Source organism: Mus caroli, chromosome 12 (genome assembly GCF_900094665.2).
Source record: "Mus caroli chromosome 12, CAROLI_EIJ_v1.1, whole genome shotgun sequence".
In the NCBI taxonomy this organism is placed as follows: Eukaryota; Metazoa; Chordata; class Mammalia; order Rodentia; family Muridae; genus Mus; species Mus caroli.
The window spans coordinates 64,607,516-64,621,887 of NC_034581.1; the positions used below are offsets into that span (position 1 = coordinate 64,607,516).

Below are 14,372 nucleotides of genomic sequence, written 5' to 3' on the forward strand. Positions count from 1 at the left end.
GACTGAACCCGGACCCGGCAGCCCTCTGCTGTATATGTGTTGGGGGCCTCATATCAGCTGGTGTATGGTGCCTGGTTGATGGTCCAGTGTCTGAGAGATCTCAGGGTCCAGGTTAGCTGGGACAGCTGGTCCTCCTACAGGGTGGCCCTCCTCCTCAGCTTCTTCCAGGTTTTCCCCAATTCAGCCATGTTGACCAATGATTCTAAATCAGTTTTTCCTTCCGAGGATATGATTAATTTCACATATTTTATAATGGATATGCACATAAATTTAGCATTAGCTTTCCAGTGTTAGATCATTTTAAGTATTTTATATGGACATCAACACATGTATTGACATATTCCATATACTGGTAACATTGATGGAGCTACCCGTGTTCATTGTACTTCAATCATTTATACTCAATTTCTTTTATTATATCAAAGTTATTACTTAAGAAATAAATAGGAGGGCTGGTGAGATGGCTCAGTGGGTAAGAGCACCCGACTGCTCTTCCGAAGGTCCAGAGTTCAAATCCCAGCAACCACATGGTGGCTCACAACCATCCGCAACGAGATCTGGCGCCCTCTTCTGGGGTGTCTGAAGACAGCTACAGTGTACTTACATATAATAAATAAATAAATCTTTAAAAAAAAAAAGAAATAAATAGGAGACAGAAGGAAAGCTAAGAGGAAGTCTGAGAAGGCTAAGAAGTAAAGAGTGAACATATCCGTAAAAGCAGATGCCTAGGCTTACCCTCAGCTTTGCTCATCTATAGCAGGATGAACATTACTCACGGAATGCAATGTCATGCAGTGATGACTATGAATGATAAAGTTATGCAACAGTATGACAGATTTCACAGATACAATGTTGGATGAAGACAAGCAAACTAACCTATGATTTCTCAAATCAAAATAGTGCTGCCTGTTAAGCAGTGGTGAGGGGAAGAAGCAGGGGTTGGGGCTCCTGGAGCAGCAGACATTGTCTGATTACACGGAGTGTCAGTTTCTGAAAATATGTTAAGCCATGTCATTATATGTGATTTTCTGTATATATATTTTTTAAAGATTTATTTATTTTTATTACATGTAAGTACACTGTAGCTGTCTTCAGACACTCCAAAAGAGGGAGTCAGATCTCATTATGGATGGTTGTGAGCCACCATGTGGTTGCTGGGATTTGAACTCAGGACCTTCGGAAGAGCAGTCGGGTGCTCTTACCCACTGAGCCATCTCTCCAGCCCCACATATGTTAACACAGAAGATTTTAAAGTGAGCATACAACTCGTGAACTTGTGGTGTCCCTGGAAACTCGTTACTATCTTAACTGCCATCCTAAGTCTGTGGGTGGTTAATTCCAATTAGATTTATTGTAATGTTTCCACTTTGATTGTGTCATTAAGATATTCTCTTTAAAAAACATCCACTTGTCTTTCTTTTTCCCTTGCCCTACTCTTGTACATAAACTGTTTACTAAGTGTTAGCTCTGGTTGCTTTTGAGATTTGGAATGCATTTAAATTTTTCTTCTCTGGACTTTGTACTTTTGTGATAAGAAAATGAATGTTACCATTTCTATAAAAATAATAAAATAATTCAATTTAGGAAAAAGCTGGTAGAGGGCTAGCAAGGTGGTTCAAGGGTAGGGGTGCTTGCTGCTAAGGCTTATTACCTGAGTTTAGTCTCTAGAACTTAGATGGTAGGAAGAACCAACTGCCACCAGTTGTCCTCTGATCTCTACACACATATGCATAGATACACATAGACACATATACATAAAAAAGTTCAAAAAGAAAATTAAGAAGAAAACAAAAAGATAAAAGCTGATAGAGTGTCTTAGTCAGAGTTTCTATTCCTGCGCAAACATCATGACCACGAAGCAAGCTGGGGAGGAAAGGGTTTATTCAGCTTACATTTCCACATTGCTGTTCATCACCAAAGGAAGTCAGGACTGGAACTCAAACAGGTAGGAACTTAGAGGCAGGAGCTGATGCAGAGGCCATGGAGGGATGTTACTTACTTACTGGCTTGCTTCCTAACTTGCTCAGCCTGCTTTCTTATAGAACCCAAGACTGCCAGCCCAGGGATGGCCCCACCCACAATGGACCATCCCACCCTTGTTTGATCACTAATTGAGAAAATGCCTTACAGCTGGATCTCATGGAGGCATTTCCTCAAGTGAGTCTGTAATAACTTGAGCTTGTGTCAAATTGACACACAAAACAGCCAGTACATAGAGTATGACTGCCAGAGGATTGTTGTGAGTTCAGGGGCAGCTTGGTCTACACAGTGAGCTCAACACTAGCCTGGACTACATAGTGAAAGTCTCTCAAAATAAAAGTATTAATTTTTTAAAAACCACTCTGGTATCTTATGCATATAATCTGTTGTAGTTTAAAAATAAAGAGAGGGAGGGAGGGAGGGAGAGAGAGAGAGAGAGACAGAGAGAGACAGAGAGAGAGACACAGAGAGAGAGAGAAGAGAGACGACAGACACACTAAGGGACTCATAGGAAAACACCACACAAAATCTAATTATAGCTCCATTCAGCCAGCTTAATGGTGGGTTGTGACTGTCTCACATCTCAATGGGATGCACTCATCCTAGAGTTTGGAGGCAGCTTGCTGTTCACACGTAGGTAGGGGAAGCACAGTGATGCCATGTGGACTGCTGAGAAACTGGTATTTGCTTTGCATGCCACAGTATGATCAGTTATGATGCAATAATGAGATGGCTCCAGTAGAGAGCATAGGCCTGCTGCCTGCCGCCAAGCACTCTTACCCCTCTCTTACTACTTTCAGAGTCTGATATTTCTTGTTCGAGACTGGAGTTTCCCATACGAATTTTCATATGGAGCTGATGGTGGCGCCAAGTTCTTGGAAAAACGCCTCAAGGTTGGTTAGCTATCTAGGTGCATGCCGTATCCCCAGAACTAAGCAAGAGGATCTCGGTTAGATGACTTCCTGAATACCCAGGAGTCAAGATTTCACCTGCCCCTCATAGTATCTCTATACACAACCCAAGATAGAGTTGTAATAGCCCATAGAATTGTAATTTTAAGGGTTGTCAGTGATTTGATACAAATAAGTTCTTTGGTAGTTATAATAAAACACTAACTTGTTCCTAAAGGCAAAATTTTTATCTTGAAGACTCAAACAGTACAAGTCTACAGTGTAAAGATGTAGACTCACTTTCCGTGGCAGCCTAGATAAGTGTTTCTTTCTGCGGTTTCTACAGACCGTTGAACACATGTCTAAAATGGACTGTGAGTGTTTAGGGTGGGTATGAAATCCTAGCCGTTGAGATGCCTGTCAAGAATGTTAGTGCTGAGCAGCTGCTTAGTTTTGTTTGTTTGCTTATGTTTTGTTTTGTTTTGTTGGTTTGGGGGGTTGTTTGTTTGATCAACTTCATCTAAGCTAGGGTCACCTGGGAAGAGAGAATTTTATCTGAGAAAATGCCTCCATGAGACTGGTCTGTAGGAAAGTGTCCAGCGTGGGGTGTGGGGGTTCTTGATGATTGGCATGGGAGGGCACAGCCCACTGTGGGTGCTATCACCCCTGGACAGGTAGCTCTGGACTGTAAAAGAAAGCAGGCTGAGCAAGGCATGAGGAGCAAGCCAGTAAACAGTTTCCTCCGTGGTGCATGCTTCGGACCCCACCTCGAGGTTCCTGCCTTGAGTCCTGCCTGACTTCCCAGGGTGATGGAATTCAAAGTGAAGTGGAAATAATCCTCTCTTCCCCAGGCTGCTTTGATTATGGTGCTTATCATGGCAGTAGACAGAGAACTACGACAGGAATTTACACCCAGTTTATACTGCTGCGATAGACATGACCATGTTGTTTTGTCGGGAGACAGAAGCTTGTAAATTGCACTAGGCATTTGCTACACATAGATATGGCTCTATAAAGTCAACCCTCTAGTCCTAGCCACAGCATGCTGTTTTATTATTATGGAAACAGACAGGCAAAGCAAATATAGAATGCCACAGAAATCCTTTGTTCAGTTTATGTCCCAAGAAACTTTTAACTTGAGATGATTTCCGCAGGTCTCAGGGAACCAGCATGAAGAGCTGCAGAATGTCAGGAAGCATATCCACTCCTGTTTCACCAACATCTCCTGCTTTCTCCTACCTCACCCTGGCTTAAAAGTCGCTACGAACCCAAACTTTGATGGAAAACTAAAAGGTTTGTGAGCCTCTTAATGACTACGCTTGCACTGCTTATCAGATCATGGAATCAACTCCATAGGCTGTGGCTTAGCTTATCCAGTACTGAGGCAGAGGAAGGGAGCTGGGGATGAGGCTTGGTGCTAGAGCTCCCGAGTCAGCCGTGGGCTCGATGGTACTGAATGTGAACACAGAGCCAACCCTGCTCCCAAGCAAGCAGCACCCTCACCTCTCATCTCTGCTTTGTTAATTGCTTCTGTGTGTACTTAGCTCCCTTACTTATATTAAAATGGGGAAATATCTGTGTTTTGGAATGTTGCATTTGTTGAAATATATATTTAGGAACTGAAAGCAAACACTGGATTCAGTAATGAAATGAATCTAGACTCTTTAAAATGGCTACTGAAGAATTTAACTATAAAAAGCAAGGTGGTCTCTATATAAGAACAATGTCTTTAAAACAAAAGAGCAAGCACTATGTGTTTTCAGCTAATGTCCTGTACAGAATGTACTTTGCACTAACAGAGGTTGCCTCCTGTCTGAAAGGCATGGGAGTGGAGGTAAGGCCTCCAGAAATGGAGTCTCACAGTCCCAAAAAAGGCAAGGCCCTGTCTTTAGACATTTGCTTTGTGAGTTCATTTGAGGAAGTTCCAGGTAGTTTTGACCTTTTGACTTGTGAGCCTGTCACTGAACACACTGTGGAATTCAAGCATTCTTGTTTTTATTATGACTTTTTTTGCATTGCATCAGGTGATACAGTGAAATAACTTTTTTGTTGTTCAGCACAGTTATTGTCAAAGGGATTTTAAAGTTAACAACATACCTTGTATCAACTTTTAGAAACTAGCAGATTTGACCATCAAAAGTATTTCCCCTTACATCCATTTATCTTTAACATTGGCAATTGATATAATAATCAAAATTCTAAATTTCTAAGGCACCAGCATTGCTTTTGTAAACCTAAGAATCTTGTTGCCGGATATTTGATCACATTATGAACTCCAAGATTGTGTTATTTACTGAAAAACCCTGTTTCTAGTTGTGGTGTAGCTCAGCCCTTAGCACACACCTTTAATTCCAAACAATGAAGGTAATGTTAGTTTTTTAGAAGAAAGCACCCATGTTTGAAAGTGATGTCTAGTTGAGAGGGGGAGAGGGAGCGGGAGGGGGAGAGAGAGACAGAGAGAGAGAGACAGACAGTTTTGCCAGGACAGTTTTCAGAGACAGGTTGAAGAGATGTGAAGACAGAACGAGCCAGAGAATGAAAAGGAGCCAGACAATTAGAACATATTGCCAAAGTTAGTATGAGGCCAAGCAAAGACACTCAGGAGAGGTAGAGAGAGAGAAGCCAGACAGAATCAGTCATCTTGGAGAGGAGTTTGAGCCAGAACAGCTGAGTTGAACCCTTCAGAGCTCAGAAAGAACTAGGAAGGGATAATCTTATTCAGCAGTGAGGCTCAGAGGCTGAAAAGATTCTAGGCCTAGATTAGATTGTACAGAGGCTAGAAGCTTCCAGGACTAGGCCTAGGTTAGCAGACTGAGGTAGTAAGCTTTGGAGACACTTATCTTCAGGCAAATAATAGTTACTTTTACATCTGGCACTCAACGTGGTTGGAAAAAAAGCCTAACGGAGACAAGAATTACCTCAGATGAATAAAAGTTATCAGTAGCCAGCAGCTGCGGCCATGCATGGGTGAGGCACTTTGCAGTGCCTAAGCTCAGGAAGGGTTAGGAAAGAAAAATCTCAGATGTACAACCTACTTTGTAATAATTTGTTCTCCATCCAGTTATATCCATATGTCCACATAGACATTGGCAATGCAGTTGATCACAGCTATCTGCCAACTGAGAGTTTACAAATGAGCTAATCCTGGGAAAAAGAGAACTGAAAACTGGCTTCAGTTACCCTAAAAGTTCTGTTTGAATGACGCTTGTATACATTATCAGATTGCTGCTGAACCTACCTTGTGTACACAATGCCTTACTAGATCGAAATAGTTTCTTTGGAAGTTTGGAAAATCTGTTATCTACAGTATTTTTCAATCTAACACTGAATCTATGTTTCTTTTATTGAAAATAGACTTTTTTCTCATATATCCTAATTATGGCTTCCCTTTCCTCTTTTCCTCCTTGCTCTTCCCCACCTTCCCATCCCCCTGTCTGTCTCTCATTGGAAAATGAATGGGCTTCTATAGGATGATAATAAAATAAAATATGATAAGATAAAACCCAAACTAACACATTAGAATTGGACAATACAAACAAACAGAAGGAAAAGAATCCAAGAGAAGGCACAAGAGACAGACCCACCTGTTCACACACTCAGGAATCTCATACTATATACACAGAGAACTTACAAGGTAAAAGTAAAGGAGAAAATATATAAATTAAAATAAGATTTTTTTTTAAAAAAGAAGAGTCCTGTCATCACATTATGAGACAGAACCTCCAAAGATGCCCTTGAGTCTATTTCTGTTGTCATCTCCTGCTGGGCAGGCAGCCTACCCAGAAGAGCAGTTTGTTTCCCCAGTGAGACTCTCTTGGAGGGAACTAAATTTTCACTTCCAAGAGGTTATCAATTAGAGATGGCTTCTGGGTTAGGGATGGGGGTGTATGACTGCTTTTTTTGTAGGGTTCTGGATCCCAGCTGGTGCAGACACATGCAGACCCTGTGTGTGTGGCCTCAATCTCTGTGAATTCATAGGTGTATCAATCATGTTGATTTAGAGGGCCTTGTTTTCTTGGTGTTCTTCCATCTTCTCTGGCTCTTACACTCCTTCTGCCTCTTCTTCCATGAATTCCCTGGGCTCTGAGGAGAGGAGTTTGATGGAGAGCCCCTATTTAGGGCTGAGTTTTCTAAGGTCTCTCGCTCCCTGCATAATGTCTGGCTGTGGGTCTCTATTTTTTCCATTTGCTGCAGTGGGGAGTGTCTCTGAGGATGGCAGAGCAAGGTGTAGATAAATACAACAGAATGTCATTAAAAATTATCTTATTGCTGTTTTGTTTTTTGTCTGTTTTTGCTTTTGTTTTTAATATTTTTAGAACAGTAGTAGTTGGTTTTACTCTAGGTTCCTGGGACTCTAGTCTCAGGTTCTTGGTCAACTAAGCAGTGTCGGGTATAGGCCTTCAGTCAAATCAGATGTCAGCTGGTGTTGGCCCTAGCATATCTTGCAGGCAGGACACCATTGTAGACCAAAGGGTCTGTGTCTGGCCTGGTATTTTGCAGACCACCTTCCTGAACCTAAGACACCGACATATGGAGGTGAAAACTCTGTGTAGACCAGCTTATGATGTGGGTGTTCTCAGCAGTGTGCTTCTGCTGAGCTAGGTTTCCACACTACCCTCCAATAGCCCTTAATGTTACTTGCCTCTCCCTGACTTCCCTCCTCTTTCCACTTGATCCTCCCATTCCAGTCCCCTACCCATCTCTCTACAACTTATCTATTCTCTTTCTGTTTCCCAGGGAGATCTCTGTTCCCCCAATACCCTACTCTATACCTAGCCTCTGTAGTTCTTTGGATTGTAGCTTGGTTATCACTGACATAAAATATCCATACATAAGCAAATGTGTAGTGTCTTTCAGGATCTATGTTTCCTCATCACTCAGATGTGTTTTTTTTTTTTTCTAGTTCCACCCCTTTACCTACAAAGTTCATTTCTTTTTTTTTTTTTTTAAACAGCTGACTAATACTCCATTGTGTAGAAGTACCACATTTTCTTTATTTTTCCATATTTTCATTCTTCTGTTGAGGGACATCTAGGTTGTTTCCAATTTCTGTCTTATGAATAGGAGCAGCATTGAACATGCAAATCCTGAATCATATGTGATGATTTCTCTCCTGGATGTCTGGTGGACTAACCATTGTATTCTTCAGAGGGCTGGCATCTCTATTAAACATAAATGTCTTCTGGACACAAACAGTTATGAAAACTTTATTCTTTGGTAGTAGATTCTCATGTGCTATTTCACAAGCAGAAACAAGTTTTTAGCTCATCATCAATGCTAGTAATTTGCCCACTGTTTTACAAAGCATTCCAATTATTAACATCTTTAATAGCACCAGAAATAACAGAATTTCCAGTGTCCTTAAAAATGTTATGATGCAATTTAACTGCTATAAATGAAGGAACTTCCCATACTGGAAACAAGAGGTCAAAACTGTTGAGTTGTGTTCATTCACAGGACATCCAACTAGCTTTTCTGAATTGAGTACTTCTACTAGCATCGGAAATAGTCTTTTAATTAGCAAGGAGTTATAAAGAACAATCAGGCTACCACAGCTGCCTTAGAAGCAGTTAGATTTCAGCGTCAAATGCTATGCAATCCCTTATAAAGAGAAAAGGGCATTTCTAATGCTTGGCAGGTATCCTAGGAAATTACCTTCCTTTGTTAGTTTATGAGTAAATCCTGTGCTAGTGCACCTTCTCTGTGGAGTTAGTCATGTATAAAGCAGACGCTGTCAAGTGTGTATTTTGTAACTAAGGGAACTACCACGTTGGCCCAGCCCCTGGGTTCCTTTTGCTCTCTTGAGGCAAAGCTTCTGAAGAAATGATGAAAATACAGGGTCATCTTGAGTGTTTGTCCACCTACACACATCTACTGAACACGAACAGAGCCCTCTGCAAGCTGATCGGAACTTATCTAAGAATGTTCCAGAATTTAAGTAAATTGTGGATTTACTATGGTCACCTAATATCTGTAAGAAGTCACTACTTGTATCTATTATTTTCTGGACCCATAATTAGAACTAACAAGCAATGCTTTTGGGCAAAGCAGAGATGTCTGACACTCTTTTCAGAGCACATCATGCCAAAATATGCTAGTTGCTTTCGGGTGTAGTTCCAATTTCATAAGGAAGATGGTTGAGTAGAAACTGAATTATATATATATATATATATATATATATATATATATATATATATACTGTTATCTACAGTATTTTTCAATCTAACACTGAATCTAGTTTTCTTTTATTGAAAATATATGGTTTTATAAGGAGAAAATTTTATTATATTGATATTTAAGAAGAACATATATTCTAGATATAGTATACTGATTATTTCACTGGTCACCTTTTAAACATAATATGCACATTATTCCCTTTATTTAAAATGACTTACAAAGTTTTCCATGTATAGGACTTATCTGACCATCTACATTCTGTAGTTTACTAGGTCTGTATATTAAGCTTGAACTCACAGCTTTCTATACTTCTAATGTAGGCACAGGAAACACAGGAGAAGTTGAGACTGGTTTTGAAGTCAATGCATTACAAGCCATGAATTACCTGCCCCATACTTTTTTGTTACCAATGTGGTCTGAGCTTGTTTGATGGTGCATACTTACAAACCCAGAAATTAGGAGAGGGGAAGAGGAGTTAGTTCAAAGCCAGCCTCGGCTACATAAGAAGTTAGAGACCAGCTGAGATACATTCAATCACATCTAAAATACACACCTCTCAACCCCACCCCAAACAGGTGTGGTAACATACATCTCTAACCTGAGCATCTAGAAGACAGAGATGAGGGGATCCCTGCAAATCATAAACCAACACAGTGAGACCCTGGGGCAGGGCCGGACCTTAACACCAGGACTCAAATGATTCTGCCCCAGCTCCACAAGTCGTTGGAATTATAGGTGCACATAGCACCCCCAGCTTCCCCCTTTTGAGCCTTTATACATATCATAAGTCAGGCCCTAAAGGCCTCAGGCTGCCTGAAATGCTTACATAAGTGGGTATAAAATATGCTTAACATTTAATGTCAAGAAATGCTTTGTAGATATGAATCATGTAATTGGAGTGGAGATGTGTCAAAAAGAATGACTCCCTAGTGGTCTCCAGAGTGGCTATATTATGGGGAAGTGAGTGGTGGCATTGCCACTGGGGCCGGGGCAATGCAGGCAGCAAAGAGGGTTATTCTGGAGCATGGAGGATTGGACTGGATTTTTAAAGTAATGGTAAATTTCCTTTAATTGTAGAAATAGATGATGAATTCATCAAAAACTTGAAAATACTGATTCCATGGCTCCTGAGTCCTGAGCGTCTAGATATTAAAGAGATCAATGGGAATAAAATCACCTGCCGAGGCCTGCTGGAGTACTTCAAGGTATCGCTCTGTTCTAGAGCTCTTGTGAGCGCTTCCCCTCACATAAAAATTCCATGGCAAATGTATAAGGTACCCATAAAAAGCTCCTAGAAATTATGACACACCTAAGAGAAGTCACCTTGTGAGGAAATAAAATCTTGTTTTGAGGAAGGAACTATACTCAAAATAAAAATGTTTCGAAGAGTTGAACAAACCTTTCTGGGAGTGCTTCTCAGTCTCCCTGTGCTGAATTTCACCTTTAAGATTGTCCAAAAGCAATGATATTTTCTTCCTGAAAAAAGATTCTTCCAAACTGTACCTGTACCATTGGAATTTTTAAGAGAATTACTTTAAATTTGTGTTTATCTCTTGACTTTAATAAATGCCCTTTGCAAACATGCATATATTTAATGAAGGCATTAGCTTGATTTGTGAAGTGCTTCAAAATTAAATGTCAAATTTTAAAATTGGTATTTCACCATCTAAAATGTCTTTTTGTATGATCTATTTTCCTTTATCACTTTGAACAATGGCTTTCTCTGAAATTCTGGCCTAACCCTGTAGTCAGACTTACAGTTTGGATTCAAGACTTCATGAACCCTGCCTGAGCAGGTCAGCCCTGGGACCTCCTGCTGATGGAAGGGCACAGCCCAGAAAAGGGAGGCTCATCCATTGGAGGAGTTTGAGGAAAGCTGGAAGGGAGAGGAATGCAGCCTTTCTGAGGAAGGGCAGCATCAGCATGTGGAGATGAGTGAGAGAGCGTTTCAGAAGGAGTGAGCGAACAGCTTTAGCTGAGAAAGCAAAGAAAGAAAGAAAGAAACAAAGACTACTTCCTGAAAATATTTCTAAGCTGTCAAGACAACCTAAGAGGAGAAATGTTGACTGAAACTGCTGGCCTGAGACTTTCCTTGGCTGTTTTGTTTCAGGCATACATAAAGATCTACCAAGGTGAAGAATTGCCACATCCCAAGTCCATGTTACAGGTACGGATTTGCTGGCAGTCATGCTATCTGAAAACATATTTGTCTCTGAAGCCAAGCTTTCCTGCTCATAATCACCTGAAGACCCCTTGCCTAACCACCTATCCACGTGTCCACCAGAACATTCCACAGGCACACAGCAGCTTCACTTAGGTTGAGATTCATTGTTCCAAAGACTTTTCCTCTTTATACTGACCCTGTTTAGAAACAGACTCATCATGTTCTGGCTGGTGCACTGGCTCACACCACGGTTATTGAGAGAAGACTCACAAAGTAGATTTCATTGCTCAGTGATGAGGATGAGAAAGGAAGACAGACAGATATGGGGGAAGGGCATTGCTGTCAGACCATACCCACAGTCTTCAGATAAATCTTTAAGTATTCAAAACAAATCATATACCCAGTCAGCCATCTTGGTTGGAAGGAGACACACCACGAGTGTGTGAATTCCTTCAACAAATAATTCCAAAATATTTACTATAGTTTCTTCATAAACTGCAAGCATGGAAAGGTTTGATTTCAGAGATTAGAATTAATAGATAATTAAATTATTTAATAAAGACATTAATTTGAAAAAAAAATGATGACTAAAAGAGAAAAAAAGTACCCAGATGAACACTCATTTAGCATCCTGGCTTACTAAGTAAACAATCTCGGTTGTGTGCACCTTTAAAATTTAATAATAATTTCAAGGTGCAGTACAAACCCTTGTTTCAGTTCCTTGATGGCTGGTCCTGCTGCATTTCTTGCACGTGATGATCTGATGCATGTGACTCCACTTTACATTAAATCGTCTACTTTATCCCAAGGCCACAGCAGAAGCTAACAATTTAGCAGCTGTTGCAACTGCCAAGGACACATACAACAAGAAGATGGAAGAGGTAAGAACTTAGGATTTTAAAAAAATAGTATCTTATCTTTGAACCCTTTCTTCCTTTCTTTTCTTGGTTTTAGAGACAGGTGTCTCTGTGTAGCCCTGGCTGTCCTAGAACTCACTCTGTAGACCAGGCTGGCCTCAAATGCAGATTTGCCTGCCTCTGCCTCCCAAGTGCTGGGATTAAAGGCGTGTGCCACCAACACCCGGTTACAATGAAGTTTTTAAAACATTTAAAAATGAGTTCTCTCCTTTTTTTTTTTAAGATTTATTTATTTTATTTTTTTTGTATATGAGTACACTATTGCTCTCTTCAGACACACCAGAAGAGGGCATCAGACTCCACTGCAGATGAATGTGAGCCACCATGTGGTTGCTGAGAATTGAACTCAGGAACAGTCAGTGCTCTTAACCACTGAGTCATCTCTTCAGCCCATGAATTTTCTCCTAACAAAATATTCTTACTCACATTCTATTTGGCCAGATTGCCACACTGGAAGAGTTAGTGACTAAAAATAAGATGCTGCTCTCTCCACTGTGCATACTTAATTCAACAGACTTAATATTTCTCTTAAAACTTGTAAGAAACAAAAAACCCTCACGAGCCAACATTTTTATGTAGTATATTTTCTCATTTTAGTTTTAACTAATGTGAAAAGTGCCATTTTCTCCTAAAAATGTAAGATCAAAGTGACATCTAAAATTGGTGGAAACTTACAATCAAGAGACACATAATATATAATTAAAGAATAATCAGATGTATTGTCAATATTAAAATTGTAACCAAAGTTAAAGACATGGTTAATTAAGAAATCTCTTTGTAATGTTTTATGTGTATGCGTGTGTGTGTCAGTAAGTGCCCACGCACATGTGAAAGCCAGTGGGAACTGTTGAGTCATTTCCTGTGGCTCAGAACCGGACCTCTTGAAGAGAGAGTCTCGAGCTGACCAGGACACTAAGCTGGGCCAGTGAGCTGTAGGACGGCTTATCTCCATCCCTGAATGCTGGGCTATAGGCATGTGCAGCTGTGACTAGTTTGTTTACATGCTTGTTGAAATTTGATCTCAGGTCCTCATGCTTGCATAAGCAATTCTTTCTACCCACTGAGCCATCTCCCCAGCCTACCTTGTAACTTTTTTAAAACTTGAAAGTGTAGTTCAAGAACATTTAATGTGCTTCTACTCAGCCTAAGAAAATATTCACTTGGCTCCATTCAAAGTAAACCAGTACAAATGCTAAGAAAAATGTACTTCATAGTTCAATAGCTTTATATTTGATTATTTTAAACTCTATTGATCAAAATTGCTTTGGTATAACTTGACTTCCTGAAGAGCTGAAATATAAGCAGTTTTCTCCACTTTGTATTCATCCTGTGAACAAATAGTTGGCAATTACATTGGATCATGTCTTTTCACCTTAAAAACCTTATTTAAATCCTCGATACTATTTCCTGTGATTTAGAGAGGAGGGCTGGGCATGGTGGCCGCCTTTAATCCCAGAGCTCAGACCCAGAAGCAGGTGAATTACTGTGAATTGAGGCCAGCCGCTCTACATTTGATGCCAGAGCTGTAATAGAGTCCCTGTAGAGAGAAGCAGAGACAGAAGGGGATTAAGAATGACTTTATTATCCAGGCATGATGATGTAAGCCTGTGATCCCAGCCCTTGGGAGACAGAAGCAGGCAGATCCCTTGAGTTGGAGGCAAGCCTGGTCTACAGAGCTAGTTACAGGATATCCAGGGCTACACTGAAACCCTGTCTCAAAAAACACCAGCAGAAATCATAAAAGGCCTTTATTATATAAGGCAGTATACTAGCCACATTTGGTGGTTAATCCTCGTGGATATGGAGGCAACTCAGACTGATAATGACAGGTATCAGCCTATGAGAAAGGCATCAAGTAATTCTATCATGCAAACATCGCTACGTACATACATATACCTAGATGTTTAGGTCAGTCACTCAACTTATCTTCTTGATGCAATCAAAATACATAAATGCAGAGAGTATGAAGTTGTAGTTAGCATAACACAAAATACTATGTTACCGTGAACTTTTTTAGTAAGTAGAAATGGGCTCTAAAATACTGTTGAGAGTGCCGGGACCTGGCAAACACAGAAGTGGATGCTCACAGTCAGCTAGTGAATGGATCACAGGGCCCCCAATGGAGGAGCTGGAGAAAGTACCCAAGGAGCTGAAGGGATCCGCAACCCTATGGGTGGAACAACATTATGAACTAACCAGTACCCCGGAGCTCTTGACTCTAGCTGCATATGTATCAAAAGATGG

The 14,372-nt window shown here is 40.5% G+C and overlaps 1 protein-coding gene across 2 annotated transcripts in view; it reads left to right on the plus strand.

Annotated features, from left to right (window-relative positions):
- Atl1 (atlastin GTPase 1) overlaps positions 1–14,372 on the plus strand; it is a 68,860-nt gene that overhangs the window by 49,133 nt on the left and 5,355 nt on the right. For both annotated transcript variants that reach the window (XM_021178703.1, XM_021178705.2), the window contains 5 exons: positions 2,781–2,873; positions 4,025–4,163; positions 10,125–10,252; positions 11,158–11,214; positions 12,021–12,092. In XM_021178703.1, coding sequence (XP_021034362.1) covers positions 2,781–2,873; positions 4,025–4,163; positions 10,125–10,252; positions 11,158–11,214; positions 12,021–12,092 — 489 coding nt within the window. The remainder of the gene's footprint in view (positions 1–2,780; positions 2,874–4,024; positions 4,164–10,124; positions 10,253–11,157; positions 11,215–12,020; positions 12,093–14,372) is intronic.